Below are 16,967 nucleotides of genomic sequence, written 5' to 3'. Positions count from 1 at the left end.
CTTTGCCGAGTCCCACACAGTTTCAGTGAAGTCATGGTAACGCAATGCTTGTAGCAAACAAGGGGTGTCCATCGTTCTGTGTCAATTTTTAGTTTGATATGTTGCCTTCAAGAAAGAGAAGGCCTTGCATAGGGCGCTGGATTTCTTGTCTGCTCGCAAGGCGAACCGCGCAGAGTCTTGGTATGCCGTCTCTTCCAGGAAATGCTGCTGTTATTCTTCCAAGTTTCCATAGGAGCAGTGGCGTGTCGTCCTTTATAATAACAACGTTTCCCGGTTACGTCCGGTGGACGCCCTCAACGCCGACGCCGACGTCTACCGAGGTCTCGGCTTTCACCACAAACCTGGCGCGTTCCTGGGCTCCTGCTCGAAGTCGAACTCCTCTGGATCACTCCTAGACCTTCCGCCTCGCCTGCGGTAATACCTCCCGTAGAAGCGTCGATGTGGCTTACGCTGGACACGGGTGTCCCTGTATTCGTCCTCCTCTCCAAACTGGAAGTTGGGTCTTATGTCTTCGGCGGGTAGCGAGCTCCTGGTCATACCTCTGTAACGGCGGTAGTAGCGGCGTAAACAGGGTCTCCCAGGCTGCAGCCGTCGCTGCGGTGGCGGTTGCGGCCGCGGCGAGTCCGGCACGAGCACAACGTCATGGAAGTCGTCCGAGTCCTGCACACCGTGGAGCGGGTTGGGGAACGGTCGGCATTGACTCCATCTCGGAAACCAACGACCTCCGAAGCGTCTTCCGCCCATGGCATAAGGGAGGCACTGCGCAGGCTCGCCGTCGGGACCTGTCACATTGGCGGCCTCGCGCCCTTTCTCGTCTACGACGACGTCAAACTGGACGGTCTCGCCCTCGGAAATGGAGCGCGTGAGCTTCTGCGGGTGGTTCCGCGTGATGGCGGTCTGGTGGACGAAGATGTCTTCTCGCGTGTCGTTGAGGTGGATGAAGCCGTAGCCATTCTTTACGTTGAACCACTGGACGGTGCCCAGCACCCGCTCGGCGAGCACGGGTTTCTTCCTGGTCATTTGCGTGGCGCCTATGTCGACGGTGAGCGCTTTTTGGTGTTGCCCAGTAACACTTGCTGAAGGGTAAAAGATGGCTTGAGAGTACGTTCCTTGGACCATCCAGCCAAATATGGTTTCTACCGCGGTGAGGTCGTCAGTCAGGTGCTGGATCCGTCCCGTGACGACTTGCCAGTAGAAGTCTGAGCCTATGAGAACGCCGACGTCGTTGTCCACTCTGCTTTGAGCCCCAGCAGGGATGATATCTGCACTTGAAGTCCGCTGGAATGAAGTTGCCTCAGTAGATTGTCATCTAGCTGCTGGTTGGATACTGTCTGGGACTTCCAGTGCTTCAAGTGATGTCTTCTGGTTGCTTTGATGGCTATGGAGGGTCACAACCACTCGTCCTCAGGACCGTTTGGTGGCTGTGTTTCCAAATATGTATATAGTAAGCTCCTTCTGGCCAACGACTTCACAACCCAGTTTTTCAGAAATGTCCTGCCGGATAAACGTGCGCTGACTCCCACTGTCCATTAACAGCCTCAGTAGGAGGTGTCTCGGTGTCCCTAGAGCCCACGTTCTAGCAGTTTGCAGCAAGACAGCAGAAGAGCGGGAACTGGTGGTTGGTGCGCTCACGACTGTTGCGGTACCTTCACGAAGTCCTCCTGGGTCTGGGTTGTCTGATGCGGCTCATGTGGGACGTGATAGATCGCAGAGTATAGTCACGTGGTGACCTCCACAAGTGGCGCATGTCAAGTTCCTGCACGAATGGCAAAAACGAGCGATGTGGTTTCGCTTGCCGCATTTGAAGCAGCAGCGTGCTCGCGCAAGCTTGGTTCGTTTTTCTGGTGTTGAAAGTTTTGCACCTCGTGCTGTTTTGCACCTCGTGCTGGGTGGTATCACACAAATGGCACGTGGCCGCTCGGTAGCCAACAGTCTCAGTCGAGAGTGCGAGTGCGAAAGAGTGGCTCGCCTGTACGGATTCTTGACGTGGTATCGTCGATGACCCATACTGGGGAGAGTGACTTGGGTGTTCCATTTAGACATCTTCTCGAATTTCCACTTGAGTCTGTAGAAATAACATGATGACGCGGACATGCTCTTCCGGGCGCATGTCAGGTGTGTCGGCTGATGGTGTCAGTGCTGCTTCCCTTAACTTCTGTCGGTATAGTATAGCCAGGTCAGCAGGAAGGCACCGCAGGAGAACACGATGTAGGACGACAGCGTAGTTGCTAGGCGGGACATCCAGCCCTTGAAGAGGTGTTGTTCTGAAGCGTATCGCATCGTAGAGTTTACGAAGCTGTACTGCGTTGGTTGAACTGTTGACCGCGGGCAAGCTCAGAAGCCGATCAATGTGATCATCAATTAGAATGTCCCGTCGTCCAAATCGTTCTTGTAGCGTCTGTACCGCGAGGTCATAATTTTGTTCTGAAAGTCGGATTCTTTCCACGGCTCGCTTGGCGTCATCTGTGAGATACGTGAGAAGGTATTTAAACTTCTTGACTGGCGGGACTTGAGAATTGGTGTGTATCGTACAATTGAAATGATCCCAGAACCCCTGCCAGTCGCGACGGCTCCCGGCAAAAGTCGGTACCTGCAGTTTCGGTAGGGCGACCGTCCTGTGGCTCCTTGAGGTCAGAGTTGGAGGAAGACCGCCGGACTGGGCTCTGTCGAGAGGGACGTTGGGCGTGATACTCGTGGGTTGTGGTACAGAGACCTGAGAGTCGAGGGCTTGTCGGACGCGCGTGAGGCTATGACTGATGCGAAGACGGTACTCCTCTGCTCCCTCAAGCTCGGCCTCAAGATCGTCATCTGAGGTGGACGTCTGGATGTCACGGTCAAGGCGGACTAGGTCGCTTTCTTTCTGAAGCAGGTAGTCCAGTTGTAGTCGGAGGTCTAGCTCTGTCGTGTTCTCGTCTTGCAGAAGATTGTCGATTTGGGTTATTGTTCGGCTGACGGCTGAGCGGACGATGCCGCGGGTTCTTCGGCTGCGGTCCATCTCGTTTCCCGGGTTTCGGCACCAGTGTTAAGGAAGAGATCCCGGGCACGTCCGTTTCGATGGTGTCGGTTTATCGTTCTCTCTCGTGCCGTTCATGATCTCGTGGTTCTGCGCTCCTCTACCTCCTTTTCCTCTTGTCCTACTACCAGATCGCATAATCTACAACAAGCGCCATGGAATTTCATGCCGATTTGGATTATGCTTATAACTTCATATCCGAATGATTGAGGGCAGGCGCTTTTTGGGGGACTATACGGCATCCCAATTATGACAGAACGTGATGACAAGTCTTTCTCTCGTCTGCCGGAATGGCTTGTTGCGGAACATCGTGCCCTGAATCGTAGTGAGCGGTCTTACTTTGGTCAGTCCTCAAACATTGGTGTATCCATCCTAATGCAGGAACGTATACGTCATGTTGAAGCACAACCTTGAGGTCGAGTGGCGGAGCGAGCCACGGGAGGAATGGGAGGGAGGGTAGAAGTGTGGGAAGAGAGGCAACAGAAGGTACAAGCGGGCGAGGAGGATAACTTTGTCTTTGGGAGATGTTCCTCGGTGGGACTGCTTGTTGCGCTTCAAGTCCAATGACGGACAAGAACTCGTCTGTCGTCGATCGTTTGTCGCGGTTGTTGGTCGGTACAGTGGGACAGTATCAGCGACATGGAACTTTGTGGTGTCGCTGGACAAAAATTTTTGTTTGTCGCTTTAGTGGTACGAGGCTGTAACTGGAGACTATACGCCTCGCATGTGGGCTCATTTTCGTCTTCTGCGCATGAGAAAGGAAGTAGCGGTGAAGTCAGAACGCCGAGTCCTGATTGGCTGATCGCGACCCCCTATTGAGCGTCGTCTGCTCCTTTGCAACGTCGTCTGCTCGCAACATCGTCTGCGTCTGTCTTACCTTTCCTGCGACTTTCGGAGCGAACTCGACTTGGCCTTTAAGGGAGGGCAGACGAAATAACTCGAGCGGTACGTTGTTTTCGTCTAACAACTAGCAGACGCGCATCAAGGAGGGAAGTCAAAGGACTCACTGGCGAGGTGTCCCGGGGCGCCGAAGTTTGTTTGCTTTGTGTCCGCAAGTTCCCTCCCAAATACTTTTTACCTCCATTCGTGTGCGGCGAGACCCCTCACTCTTTAACGGCGCCGGCGGGTTGGCGCAGTTAACGTCGTCTGCTTTACGTCTGCTAGTCAAAGCGATGGCTGCTTTACCTTTCCTGCGTCTGTCGGAGATTCGCCGCTTTTTCACCGGCGAGAGTCACCGTTGCCTCGGGAAACAAGGAGATAACAAGAGGAAGAAATTGATCTCTTAATCTAAAATTGAGGTCAGCGATCAAAGTATAACACGGGAAGGGTTCACAAGGGTCACGCGGGCATATTCCATTCAGCACGTCAGCCGGTCGTGGGCAGACGGTCACCGAGTCGCGGAGTGCCTGCTAGGCCTAACTGCCCAGCTCGTTTGGTCGCGTTCGGTGGAATCGTCGCCGTTGGAGCTTTTCCCCGGTGTCTGTGGATCCAGCGTTCTTGTTCGTCGTGCTCTGTTTCAAATAATTTTTACTTTTTTTTTTGCTGCTTGAAATCAGGACGCGTGAGAAGCTCACGTAGAAAAATAAACGTCCGTGGGTCGTCGCGACCGCGACGCTGTCGGCCATGCTGACTTGATCGTAAGAAGTGCGTAACAGCTTCGGAGCTGTCGTAGGATTTCGCCGTAACCTGCGCAAAACTTACGAAAATTTCGTTTCGTGAATACGAATTTGTTCTTAAGTTTTGTCTTACGCACATTTTTGGCGTAAGATCGTTTCGTGAATCTGGCCTCTGCACTCCCGAAAGTCGCAGGAAACGTAAGACAGACGCAGACGACGTTGCGAGCAGACGACGTTGCAAAGAAGCAGACGACGCTCAGATAGGGGGGCTCTATCAGCCAATCAGGGCTCGGCGTTCTGACGTCACCGCTACCCCCTGCGCAAGGAGCAGACGAACTTGCCCTCCGCATACGCTTCACAAGTGGGCTCATTTTCGTCTTCTGCGCATAAGAAAGGAAGTAGCGGTGACGTCAGAACGCCGAGCCCCGATTGGCTGATCGCGACCCCCTATTTGAGCGTCGTCTGTTCCTTTGCAACGCCGTCTGCTTGCAACGTCGTCTGCGTCTGTCTTACCTTTCCGGCGACTTTCGAAAGTCGATCCAGAGAGGGTAGACGAAATAACTCGAGCGGTACGTTGTTTTTCGGTCATTCCACGTGAAACGTCCCAGACGTTGCGCTCCACCACCTCCGATTAAAAAAAAAAAAAAGAATTCATGGGCTTCGGCCACAATGTCCGTAGCCATACTTTAAATTAGTTTTGACGAAAAAAAATTTGTGATGCCGTGAGCGCGATTTTAATTTTTGAAAACAGCGTGAAACTAGGCATCATTCAATAATTTACAAAAAATCAGCTTTTTTATAAAACACCCAACAATATTTTTTTCTTAAATTTGCACAGTTGTCGGCTTATAATGTGGTTAAGTTTGTGTTGTTTTGTTTAATTTCAATATTTTTTTTAAAAATACATAATTTTATTCAAAAATAATAATTTTTGTCATATTATTAAAAAATATATAATTGCTCCTGGGACCTAATATAACTTTTTACTGGTTGCCCTCTAGGTGTATAACCTATAAAAATGTTTTAATCCGCTCAATTAAATATCTTGCAGTAAAAAAAAAATCTTGAATTTGCCAAAAAGCGCGTTTTGACGCATAAACAGCCGTTTATTCCACCCTGAGGTGGTCCAAGTAAAAATACAAAATATGGTGGCTTTGGAAGAACAATTTATCGTCTTTTGATTCTGAAAGTTTAATCAGAGTAATTTTTGTTTAAAGCGAGAAAACAATTTTTGAAGTTGAACTCTCGCACCACTACCCGGCGTCGCTTCGTAACGCCTCTTCGCCGCACAGCACGCCACCTGCGAGAATAGTCGACGCGATTAGGTCCAAAGAAACAACGGAGTTTGCTGCCCGCTTCCCCTCGTCCCTCTTTTCTGGCTGTAAGGGAAGAAACGGCGGGTATCGTGTACTAATCGGGGGTGAAGCCAGCGCGTCGCCATAGCAGGCCCGTTGTGCCCATTGTACCCGAGGGCGGCTCCTCATACTCCTAAACGCGATGCCTAATCGACGGGCGGCATCAGTTGACGTGAACTTCTTCATGCCATGTCAAAGGTCCCACGGCGACCTCCGATTCCTAAAATAAAATCAATGGTTCTTCATCATAATCTTTGTGGTGCTTCTCTAAAATATTTTTGACGAGAAACAAATTTCATAGGGTGATGGCGGTTGGAACTCGTAAAAAAGGAGTGAAACTATTAGTCATTTATTAATTGATGAAAATGAAGATATTTTTATAAAACAGTGGACTATTTTTTCTTAAAAAACACATGGTATTTTGATTGTCGTGTAATACGGATCATGGATATTCGCTTGAAGCAATTAAAAAAAAGTAATATATGAGAATTGTAGCCTTTTTGATAGTTTGGTTACAAACTATCTCGTTGCTGCAGGTGATTAAAACTTCTTATTGGAAACCCTGTGAATATACTGCACAAAAAAAGTTTCGGGCCGTACAACTAAATATCCTGCAGAAAAAACAACTTAATTTGTGCAAAATTTCGTGCTGCCGTTTAAAGAGCCGTCAATGCTGCCTTGAGGTGGTCGAAAGAAAAATGCGAAACATGGTGACTTTTACAGAAGAGTTTATTGCCTTTTGTTCTTTAAAGTTTAATTAAAATAATTTTGTTCTAAATACACACAAAAAAAAAAAAAACACATTTTGAAGTTGAGCTTCTACGTCGCAACCTGGTGTCGTTTCTTGTGCCTCTTCTCTGCACAGCACGGCACCGTCGAGCCCGGCGAAGCGTGCGACTGTGTAACGGTGGGCCCACGCAGGTAGGGAGCAGGACCTTGAGCTGTCGGGTACATCTCGGTGAAAAGGGGCTGTTTTTCACTCTTGTTGCTTTATGGCTTTTCCCATTTCGGCCGTTTTACGCGGCGATGTCCTCCTGTGATCTTCCAGTGTCTTGATGTCAGGAGATGCTTAGCGCTGCCGGTTCAGAGCATCCATTAGTAAGCTAGCTGTTTCCTACATACAGAACCCGATCACTCTCTCTTGTTAAAGTCAGGACAGATGTAAACAGCAGCACAAAAGACCCGTGAACGGGCAATCTCGAACGACGATGTGATGTGGTGTTGACGAATGCGCGCCGTTGAAGGCTCACGCGTCGTTTGTGCTCAAATCGGCTTTGAAATGACAAATTCTTGCGTTGCTGAATAGGACGTAAGTCCAGCACGTAGTGTAGATGGTGACGCAGGCTTGAAGTGATGGTAACTTCTTGTCCCTTTGACGGGGACCGCTGAGCTAAATTTTGGAGTGAGTTGAGCTCGTTTTTCTTCAACCATTTCTTTCGGCACCCAAAGTATTGTTATGCCCCCGATGTTATTTTTGGCCCAGGTAAACAGCTGCTGGGGGGTCATGATTTGGTTCTCGAAGGGACTTCGAAGACTGGCCCTTGCTGCCAGACGCTTCACTGTACCCCCGACTCCGTCACAAGCACTCTTCCCGTGGGACGTTGCGAAAAAATTCCATTCAGCGGAAATGCCGAAATCATTTTCGTGCTGACAGAGGTTTGCAAAGTTTTTTTTTATTCTTGTACTGAGAGGACGCACCATCTGAAAAGTAGTGAATTTTTCTAATTTGCGGAAGGTCTCGGTTCAATATATCAATTACTTCACTCTGAAATACAGAAACAGTCACCGTGTCGTGTTCTAGGCAGTCAGAAATAAAACTGAATGAGTTTATAGAAATCTCTTGGGTGGTGGCTTCTTGTTTGCGAAAGTACATAACAACGGGGTGGACTGATGCCTGAGTAGTCACCCAGTGATAGGATTGCGGGGCGTCCTGCACGATGAAACTATAATTTTCAGCGAAGTCCATGAGTACTATTGCCTCGTGTTTGCCTATGTTTGCTTTGCGCTCCCGAAAGTATCGTGCCTGTTGTTTGCTCACAAAGCGGTGAGCCTTCAGTGCCTTCAGCATATCTAAGAATTTTTCGCGGAACTCGTCTGGTGTCAGAACAATGGTTTCCAGTTGGCAACGCACCCCGCTAACCTACTGTTGCACATGGACGCAATCCGTTTCTTCCGGGTCAAGAAGTGGAGTGCTGCGGAGCAAAGTATCAGCAAAATCGGTACTTGGGCATTTGGCACACCTGTCAAGCATGCACTCTTCATTGTGTAGATCACATACTGTAGTGGATAGAAGTTCTTCGATGCTTTCGTCTAATCCTGTAGCGTGAAACATGAGCTTAAAATTTTGGTGTTGCATGCACACGCAAACTGTGTGAGTGCCGCTCCCCCCTGCTAGGACACAATGTGAAGGCCGCAGACTTGCGAATGTTGAAAAACTGCACCTGAAATCGCAGCTTTTTTTCCATTCCTCGTGCATTTCTTTCAAGTTGAGCAACAACAGACGCGTTTGGCGACCACGTAGCACGTCCTTTTTTCCCGGTAGGCAGTATGAGACAGCGTCGTCTTGATAGAACTCCATGATGGAGGCCTTAACTTCTTCGCTGACCGGGCGGCCTCTTCTTTTTGGCACGGTGCCCAATATTCCTGATTCTGACCTGACCTTTACGGCTTGACGAGCTTGTCGTTCCGAGGCTCCAAAGAAGTTCATAATCTTTTCGCGAGACCAGGAGGGTGGGGCCAATGTTAGAAGTTGTAATTTTTTCTCTCTATTTTTCTCCAGGTCAAACTTGTTTTTTTTACATCTTGCATGAGTGACACGTAATCACTCAAGACAAAATCTTCATCCTGGTTCGGCTGAGAAGTTCGTTTCTGCTGTACACCCAAAGATGTATAAATTCTTCTTTCGGCAGAGATTTTAAGTTGTCTAACCTTCTTTTGGGCGTATGTCTCGCGGCTTGTTCGCCCTCGTTTTCGTTGGAGAGGGCTCTCTCCAACGGCTGCGAGGGCCTCGTTGACGCTCTCAAGTGCTACCTCGGGGTCATCATGCTCAGAAGGGGCATCACGAGCCAGAGGTGGTGCTGGTGCTTGAAAAGAAGGTATCTTCTTCAATTCGAAACAATTTCGCCGGCATGCTTGATAAAGTCGGTTTCCAGGAATAAGGTTTAAATAGGGGTGCGCATCTGCCAAGGCTTCTGTAATTACAGCTGATCCACGGCGGTTTTTGACGTGTTCATAGAAAGGGTTAGAACACCACTTCAATGCAATCAGTGATGTGCACTTTTTAAGGTATACTTGATAATGATGTAAACACACTGTACGGATGTCACCTTGTGGGCGCCCGGAACGGAGCGAAAGGAGCCGCCGATCCGTGTGCGTCAGGTCTTGAGCGTTGATGAGGGACTGCGTCTTGGTCTGTGTGGTCACATGGCAACCCCTTGCACCCAGGGAGCACGGAGGACGTTCGGCTTCTACAATGAAAAAGAAATTTAAATGCAACATGACTGCTCCTTCATTCATGTGAGCCATAACTGCGTGCTGCGCATAAATGACATGTCGGGCACATACGCGCCTTACGTGCAGAAGCTAGCCTTGTACGCAAAACGCCATTCGGCTTTGAACTTTTATACGGCTAATTGGGCTGTGACAGGTATAAGGCGAACCATGTGTATTTAATATAAGCCAACGCATCCTTCCCTAAAGCTTGGGCTTATACATGTCTAACGTAACACATTCTACATGTACGACAAGCGGCCAGCTTTAAAAAAAATAACTAGTCCATCTGGTTTGAAAAAGTCATGAATTGAGCGGCCGCAACTATACAGATACTGTGACAGGGTCGAAACAAGAACGAAAACACGAAACAACTATCATTGTATTGCAGAAAATAAAGCCGGCTTTCCTACGTACCCTGATCAGTATCCAAAGGAACCGTTGATGGACTTCTTTCTCCAGAGGGACCAGCTTGATCTATCGTTACACCACCGTACAACGTACTTGACGAAAAATGAAGTTCTTTCTTCGACAGATTTCCGATCCCAAATGGTCGTTCAAAAGCCAACTTCTCGCTTGTCAGCCCTTTCTTAGCTTACTAGCGCAGAAGCGGGCTCCTCTAAAGGCAAGGAATGAGACTCGATACCCAGTGTCAATAGTGCGGACACGTGCCTTTGTTTATTCAATATTTCCAATGGGTCATGTAAAGATTCCCGCACTGACAATATGGAACGAAAATAATGCTGGAAGCGAACTCTTGGCTTGTGACGATGCTTCAAGCGTCCGAGTTAAAGGGACACTGACACATCAAAATTATATTTTTTTTTATTATCCGAAACGATTGAAAACGATACCGGGACATTACCCTCAAAATTTGAAATTTGGGAATTCAGTATTTGTGAAGTAAAAAAACAATTTCCAAATGCCGAATTCGAAGTTCCCGCGCGATCAGCGCCGGTGCCTTGACGTCAAAAATTGCAGAGACCTGAGAGTCCACTTTCCTGTCACCACCCCCTTCTTTTGCCATGGCGACCCAAAGCGAGGAGGAAAGGAGCGAGCGCCGGCTAGCGCCGGCGTTGCGGCGGACCGGTTTTGAGCGGTGTCGCCTGTTTTCCGTTGGAGGATACAAATCCAGGAGACGGCACCGCAACGAACTCCAGATTTTTGGTATTTCAAAAAGAAGGGCCGTAGTGCGTTCGCAATTGCGTTAAAAAATATGTTTTAGGATTGCCGTCATTAAATGTTATAAAGATGCCGCCTACAAAGCTTCTAAATTTCCTGATTTTTGACGTCACCGATCAAAAGAAGCGAGGAGGCGAGAGGCGGGAAAATCAAAAGCCAAAAATAAAAAGGCGCGCGTGCGCGCGGGAAAATTTTTTTTCGCGATGCGGCTTTTTTTGCGTGTCTATGGCTGCAACTTGCATCGTTTTAGACAACAAAAATAAATACGACCTTTGGGGTGTCAGTGCCCCTTTAACATACTGAATCAGCGCGTTTCAGACTTTGATCACGCGCCTGTAGCCTTGACTGCGCTCCAACTAAGCGCGAACCGGATCATAGTTCCGCTTTTCACCGCAGAGTGCGTGACGGCTAGATTTCGCAGCGATATTATCGCGTTTCAGACGTCCAAGTCAGCTGATGCCGCCCGTCGATTAGGCATAGGGTTTCGGAGTGTGAGGAGCCGCCTTCGGGTACAAAGGGCAAAGCCGGCCGGCTATGGCGACGCACTGGCGGCACCCCCGATTAGTACACGATACCCGCCGTTTCTTCCCCTACAGCCAGAAAAGAGGTACTAGGGGAACCGGGCAGCAAACTCCGTTGTTTCTTTGGACCTAATCGCTTCGGCTATCGTCGCAGGTGGCGTGCTGTGCGGGGAAGAGGCGTTAAGAAGCGACGCCGGGTAGTGGTGCGAGAGTTTAACTTCAAAAATTGTTTTCTCGCTTTCAACAAAAATTACTCTGATTAAACTTTCAGAATCAAAAGACGATCAAACGTTCTTCCAAACCCATCATGTTTTGTATTTTTACTTCGACCACCTCACGGTGGAATGAACGGCTCTTTATGCGTCAAAACGCACTTTTTGGCAACTTCCGGATTTTGTTTTACTGCAAGATGTTTAATTGAACGGTTTAAAATATTTTTATAGGTTATAGACTTAAAGGGCAGCCACTAAAAGTTACTTTGGGTCCCGGGAGCAATTATATATTTTTTTTTATAAAATGACAAAAATGTTTATTTTTGAATAAAAGTATGTATTTGTAAAAAATATTTAAATTAAACAAAACTGCACAAACTAAACCACATTATAAGCCGACAACCGTGCAAATTTAAGAAAAAATATTGCTGGGTGTTTCATAAAAACGCAGATTTTTCGTAAATTATTGAGTGATGCCTAGTTTCACGCTGTTTTCAAAAACAAATCGCGGTCACGTCATCAAAAAATTTTTTTCGTCAAAACTGTTTTAGGGTATGGTTACTGACATTGTGGCCGAAGCCCATGAATTTTTTTTTTAGAAATCGGAGGTGGTCGAGCGCAACGTCTGGGACGTTTCACAGGGAATGACCCTTTTGTCTAACAACTAGCAGTCGCGCATCAAGGAGGGAAGTCAAAGGACTCACTGGCGAGATGTACCGAGGCGCCGAGGTTTGTTTGCTAAGAACTGAGAGGTGACGGTGGTTAGTGTCCGCAAGTTCCCTCCCAAATATTTTTCCCTCTTACGTGTGCGGCGAGACTCCTCACTCTTCAACGGAGTCGGCGGGTTGGCAAACTTAATGTCTGCTTTACGTCTGCTAGGCAAGCGATGGCTGCTTTACCTTTCCTGCGTCTGTCGGAGATTCACAGCTTTTATACCGACGAGAGTCACTGCTACCTCGGAAAAGAAGGAGATGACAAGAGGAAGTGTTTGACCTCTTAAGGTGGAACGCCACCCTTGGTTAGTGTGATTCTGAACCAAGAGATGGCGGTGGGATCGCCTTCCAGGCCTGTACATCAATGCGAGGAATCGTGTGTGGTGGCGCTTCAATGCAGTTGGGTATTTTTCTATATCCTGAACTTGACATCCCTAGTCCTTCGCTTGTTTTTCTCTGCACGAGCTTTTTTGGAACGTGCACGGCTGCGCCAGTTTTCGTGCAAGGGGGCAGTTGCCTACCCTCAGAGCTCACGTCTCCAGCAACTGGGGGCAGAACAAAACGGGGAAATCGTCCTGAGCCAAATGGCGAGACACATGCACAACAAAACCACCGACGCGCTGAAAAATATAAAATTGCCTGTGCGCCGTTATCGGAGATTTCAGAGGCCAATTACACATATCTTAATGTGGTCAGATTTGTATTGACCCTAAGGAAGGTGACGAGAGGACAAACAGTGAACTGAAAAATAAAGGTTTAATCAACAAACTTGTGGCAAACAAAAAAAGTAAAAAAGAGCATCGAGGCAGCAGGCAGCGATTCCGCAGCGTAACAGAGAGCGAGAGCGAGACCGGCTCGACAAGGTCGCGGGCAGCTGCTTATCTACAGTGAGTCACCATATCGAAAGTTCGGCAAAGAAGGTTCGAGCGTCGCGTTCTCGGGGCGAGGATGAACCAGCACTTTCGAGAAAACAAGAAAGCAGGGCGAAAGTTACGCCTGGTGCAAGAATGAACGTGAATCTTCTAGAAGTCCGCGACCAAGCCTTAATTTCTCGGCTCTGCGGGCGACAATATGACGGGCCGGCTTTTTTATTGTGCATGTGTTTGGCTCTTTGTGGATTTCCAGAAAAACGTGATAAAGTGATATGGCAACCTGCAATGCTGTTTGGTTTGGTGCCATCGAGCGACTGAAGCAAGAAATATTGGGTACCCCTGGAAGTGGCATTGTTCAAACGTGAGCTTTTACTCTGGTGGCGCCGCTGAGCCTAGTGTCTGAAGCAAGAAATACTGGGTATCAGAGAAGGCCGTGATCGCGTAACGTGCCAGTAGAGCGGAAGCTACGGCTCTGACGGGCCAATCGCCAAGCGGAACGTGACTGCGTATCACCGGAGCGCGTCTCAACTCTGAAGAAGTATCAGGCTTTTCGCTGCGTCATCTCCAATATGTGTGCGTTGCGCTCGTATACGTCGCGCATTTCGAAGCCTTCGGCACGCAACTTGGGGCTTATCGTTCGCTGTTTGCCAAGTTACAACGAGATAGGGTATAACCGTGCGTTCTCACCCTGCTGGCGCCGCCCGGCCGTTGCCGGCTGCCTATAGACTTGGGTTTCCAAAATTCTAGCTTGAGGAATTACCTACCTAGAAAAAAAATTAAAAAAAAATAAACTATTTTTGAGCGGTCAGGTGTCTCATTTAGGTAGCTGGGTGTTTATTTTGACCAAAACCACGAGACTGGAAAACACACAAAAAAAATTATACTCAGGCTTAGATGTTGAGTTTGGTAAACCCAAAGTAGGACTGGTGCTGGTATCTTGATAATGAATGCCGAGGTTAAAAATTGACTCACAGCAATAAAGACAAGAATTAATTTTAGTACGAATTCAATAATAATGCAATGACCGGCCAGGCAAAGATTCCGGGTCTGTGGATAGCTTTTTCAGGTAGTTTAAGCAATGTACAGTGTGTAACCAAAATAAAAAAAGTTACACGTTTATTTCTTTATTTTTTTACCGCGAAAATAACTAAACATCGCCGAACACTCATTTTCCGCCCAAAGGTAGCGCTATACTTTGTCTCACCCTACGATGGACTAAAGGCCAAAGCCACTGGCCGCCAGGTCCAATCACGTTCCACGCTAAACTATAACATGCCTGGCATTGATTAGGGGTGGACGAATAATGCTCCGAACCTAAAAACTCTGCATCATTCCTATACGCCTCGCAAGTGGGCTCATTTTCGTCTTCTGCGCATGAGAAAGGAAGTAGCGGTGACATCAGAACATCGAGCCCTGATTGGCTGATCGCGACCCCCTATCTCAGCGTCGTCTGCTCCTTTGCAACGTCGTCTGCTCGCAACATCGTCTGCGTCTGTCTTACCTTTCCTGCGATTTTCCGAAGTGCCGGTCTTTACGAGCGAGCTCGACTTTGCCTATCAGAGAGGGCAGACGAAATAACTCGAGCGGTACGTTGTTTTTGTCTAACAACTAGCAGACGCGCAACAAGGAGGGAAGTCAAAGGACTCACCGGCGAGGTGTCCCGAAGCGCCGAGGTTTGTTTGCTAAGAACCGAGAGTGAACGTGTTAGTGCCCGCAAGTTCCCTCCCAAATACATTTTTCCTCCTTAAAGCGATGGCTGCTTTACCTTTCCTGCGTCTGTCGGAGATTCACCGCTTTTCACCGGCGAGAGTCACGGTTGCCTCGGGAAACAAGGAGATAACAAGAGGAAGAAATTGACCTCTTAATCTAAAATTTAGGTCAGCGATCAAAATATAATACGGGAAGGGTTCACAAGGGTCGCGCGGGCATATTCCATTCAGCACGCCAGCCGGTCGTGGGCAGACGGTCGCCGAGTCGCGGAGTGCCTGCTAGGCCTAACTGCTGAGCTCGCTTCGTCGGTTTCGGTGGTATAGTGGCCGTTGGAGCTTTTCCCGGGTGTTAGTGGATCCAGCGTTCTTGTTCCTCGTGGTCTGTTTCAAGTACTTTTTACTTTTTTCTTGCTGCTTGAAGTCGACACGCGTGAGAAGCGCACGTAGAAAAATAAACGTCCGCGGGTCGTCGCGACCGCGACGCTGTCGGCCATGCTGACTTGATCGTAAGAAGTGCGTAAGACAGCTTCGGAGCTGTCATAGGATTTCGTCATAACCTGCGCGAAACTTTCGAAAATTTCGTTTCTTGAATGCGAATTAGTTCTCAAGTTTTGTCTTACGTGCATTTTTGGCGTAAGATCGTTTCGTGAATCTGGCCTCTGCACTTCCGAAAGTCGCAGGAAAGGTAAGACAGACGCAGACGACGTTGCAAAGGAGCAGTCGACGCTCAGATAGGGGGGCGCGATCAGCCAATCAGGACTCGGCGTTCTGACGTCACCGCTACCCCCTGCGCAAGAAGCAGACGAACTTGCCCTCCGCATAGCTTAGACACTGCAAACAGCCTGTAGGTCGTAGCTTTTTTGCAATATAACATTGTTGAGTAACTCGGTGCTATTCGACTCGAACCACTGTCCGCCCATTCTTAACGGTGATCCGAGACGCGGGCCCTGATACGTGCATCAAAGCACAATAGCACGCAATTCCTAAGTGGCTCGTGATTTAATCTGGCGGTCCGTAGCTTTTGCCTTTAGTCCATCGTAGGGTGAGAGGAGGTATAGACGTCACAACCAGAGCCCGATCCGATGCATTATTCAAAAGTTATAGGGGATTTTCTGAAAATTTCAATGGGAAAATGGTGGCCGACGGAGTTTTCGAATATATGGGGCTCTATGGCACCAGAAATTGAAAACGGGCAAAAATAGGCTCCATGTTCCCATAGAAATTTTCAGAAAATCACTTATAACTTTTGAATAAGGTGTCCATTCTGGCTGAAACTTTGGCATCTGGTTACGACTGCTGCGCTACCTTTCGTCTGAGAATTAGCGTTCGGCGATGCGTAATGTATTTTTCCAATGAAAAAAAAAAGACTGCAATTTTTTTTGTGACATCCTGTACCAGTTTTACTTGAGTGATTTACCCGCGCAAGTAGTGGTGTTCAAAAATGAAGATATACAAACGAGTAGAGTTTGACGTTGTATAAATATAGTGTAAGCACGCACATGGTACGCTGATTAAGAATGAAACAGCCCTACATTTTACACTAGAGTTGACCGTATCGAAAGTTAAGGGTGCATCAAAAGCTAAAGCTTGTACACATATACTGCTCAGACCGATATGTTTGAATGCTCATAGTACTTTATTACCTTCAGATTTGGTGTAAGTTGTCTCCTGATTGCTGACAGCAGAAAGAAGGAAACATTGTAACTCTGGGTTGATAGAAAAACTCTACCTGCTGACAGCTACCAGTCATCTCAGCGCCAATTATGAGTATTCACTGCATGCCAACGGTCGCGTGCTTAGAACGAGTTTTTCCCACGTGATTTCATACAATCGCAATTGTTCCTGACAAACAACAATGTTTACTCAGGCAAGCGGTCACATGTGAAGCTTAGAATATTTTGTATCGATCGTAGCACACGTGGCAATTTGCATAGATTCTTTTCTTTTTAAACAGTCCGCGAAATAGATTGTTCCTGGGTTACCTTGGTCTCTAATGCATGTAGCACACAAAAGAGTCCGAACTGAATCGCAGTGGTAAACGAAAACAATAATCATAAACAAGCGTGTAACCACGCGAAAACTGAGGGCATTGCACATATACAGAAGGTAAGCTTTGTTTCACTAAATACATTACCAGTAAAGTATTTGGTTTTATCCTGCGAGCGAAGCGGAACGTACAAGTGCTAGCATACTGCCCTGAACTACACTTCCAGTAACAAGCGCACCATCAAAAGCATCGAGCTCGCTTTCATAGCTTTTGGTGCGCTCATACCTTTGAAAACACA

At 48.0% G+C, this 16,967-nt stretch overlaps 1 protein-coding gene across 1 annotated transcript; it reads right to left on the bottom strand.

The window, feature by feature from the left end:
• Nucleotides 1–252: 252 nt before the first annotated feature.
• LOC115318860 (Y-box factor homolog) lies at nt 253–1,119 on the bottom strand. Its single transcript, XM_040212110.1, is given in 1 exon segment — nt 253–1,119. A coding segment is annotated over 1 exon segment (867 nt).
• Between the last annotated feature and the right edge of the window lie 15,848 nt (nt 1,120–16,967).

The sequence above is a fragment of the Ixodes scapularis genome, unplaced genomic scaffold (genome assembly GCF_016920785.2).
Source record: "Ixodes scapularis isolate PalLabHiFi unplaced genomic scaffold, ASM1692078v2 PGA_scaffold24__2_contigs__length_7659602, whole genome shotgun sequence".
NCBI lineage: Eukaryota > Metazoa > Arthropoda > Arachnida > Ixodida > Ixodidae > Ixodes > Ixodes scapularis.
The sequence above is the reverse complement of the archived record's forward strand: the minus strand, read 5'-3'. Positions and strand labels throughout refer to the sequence as shown.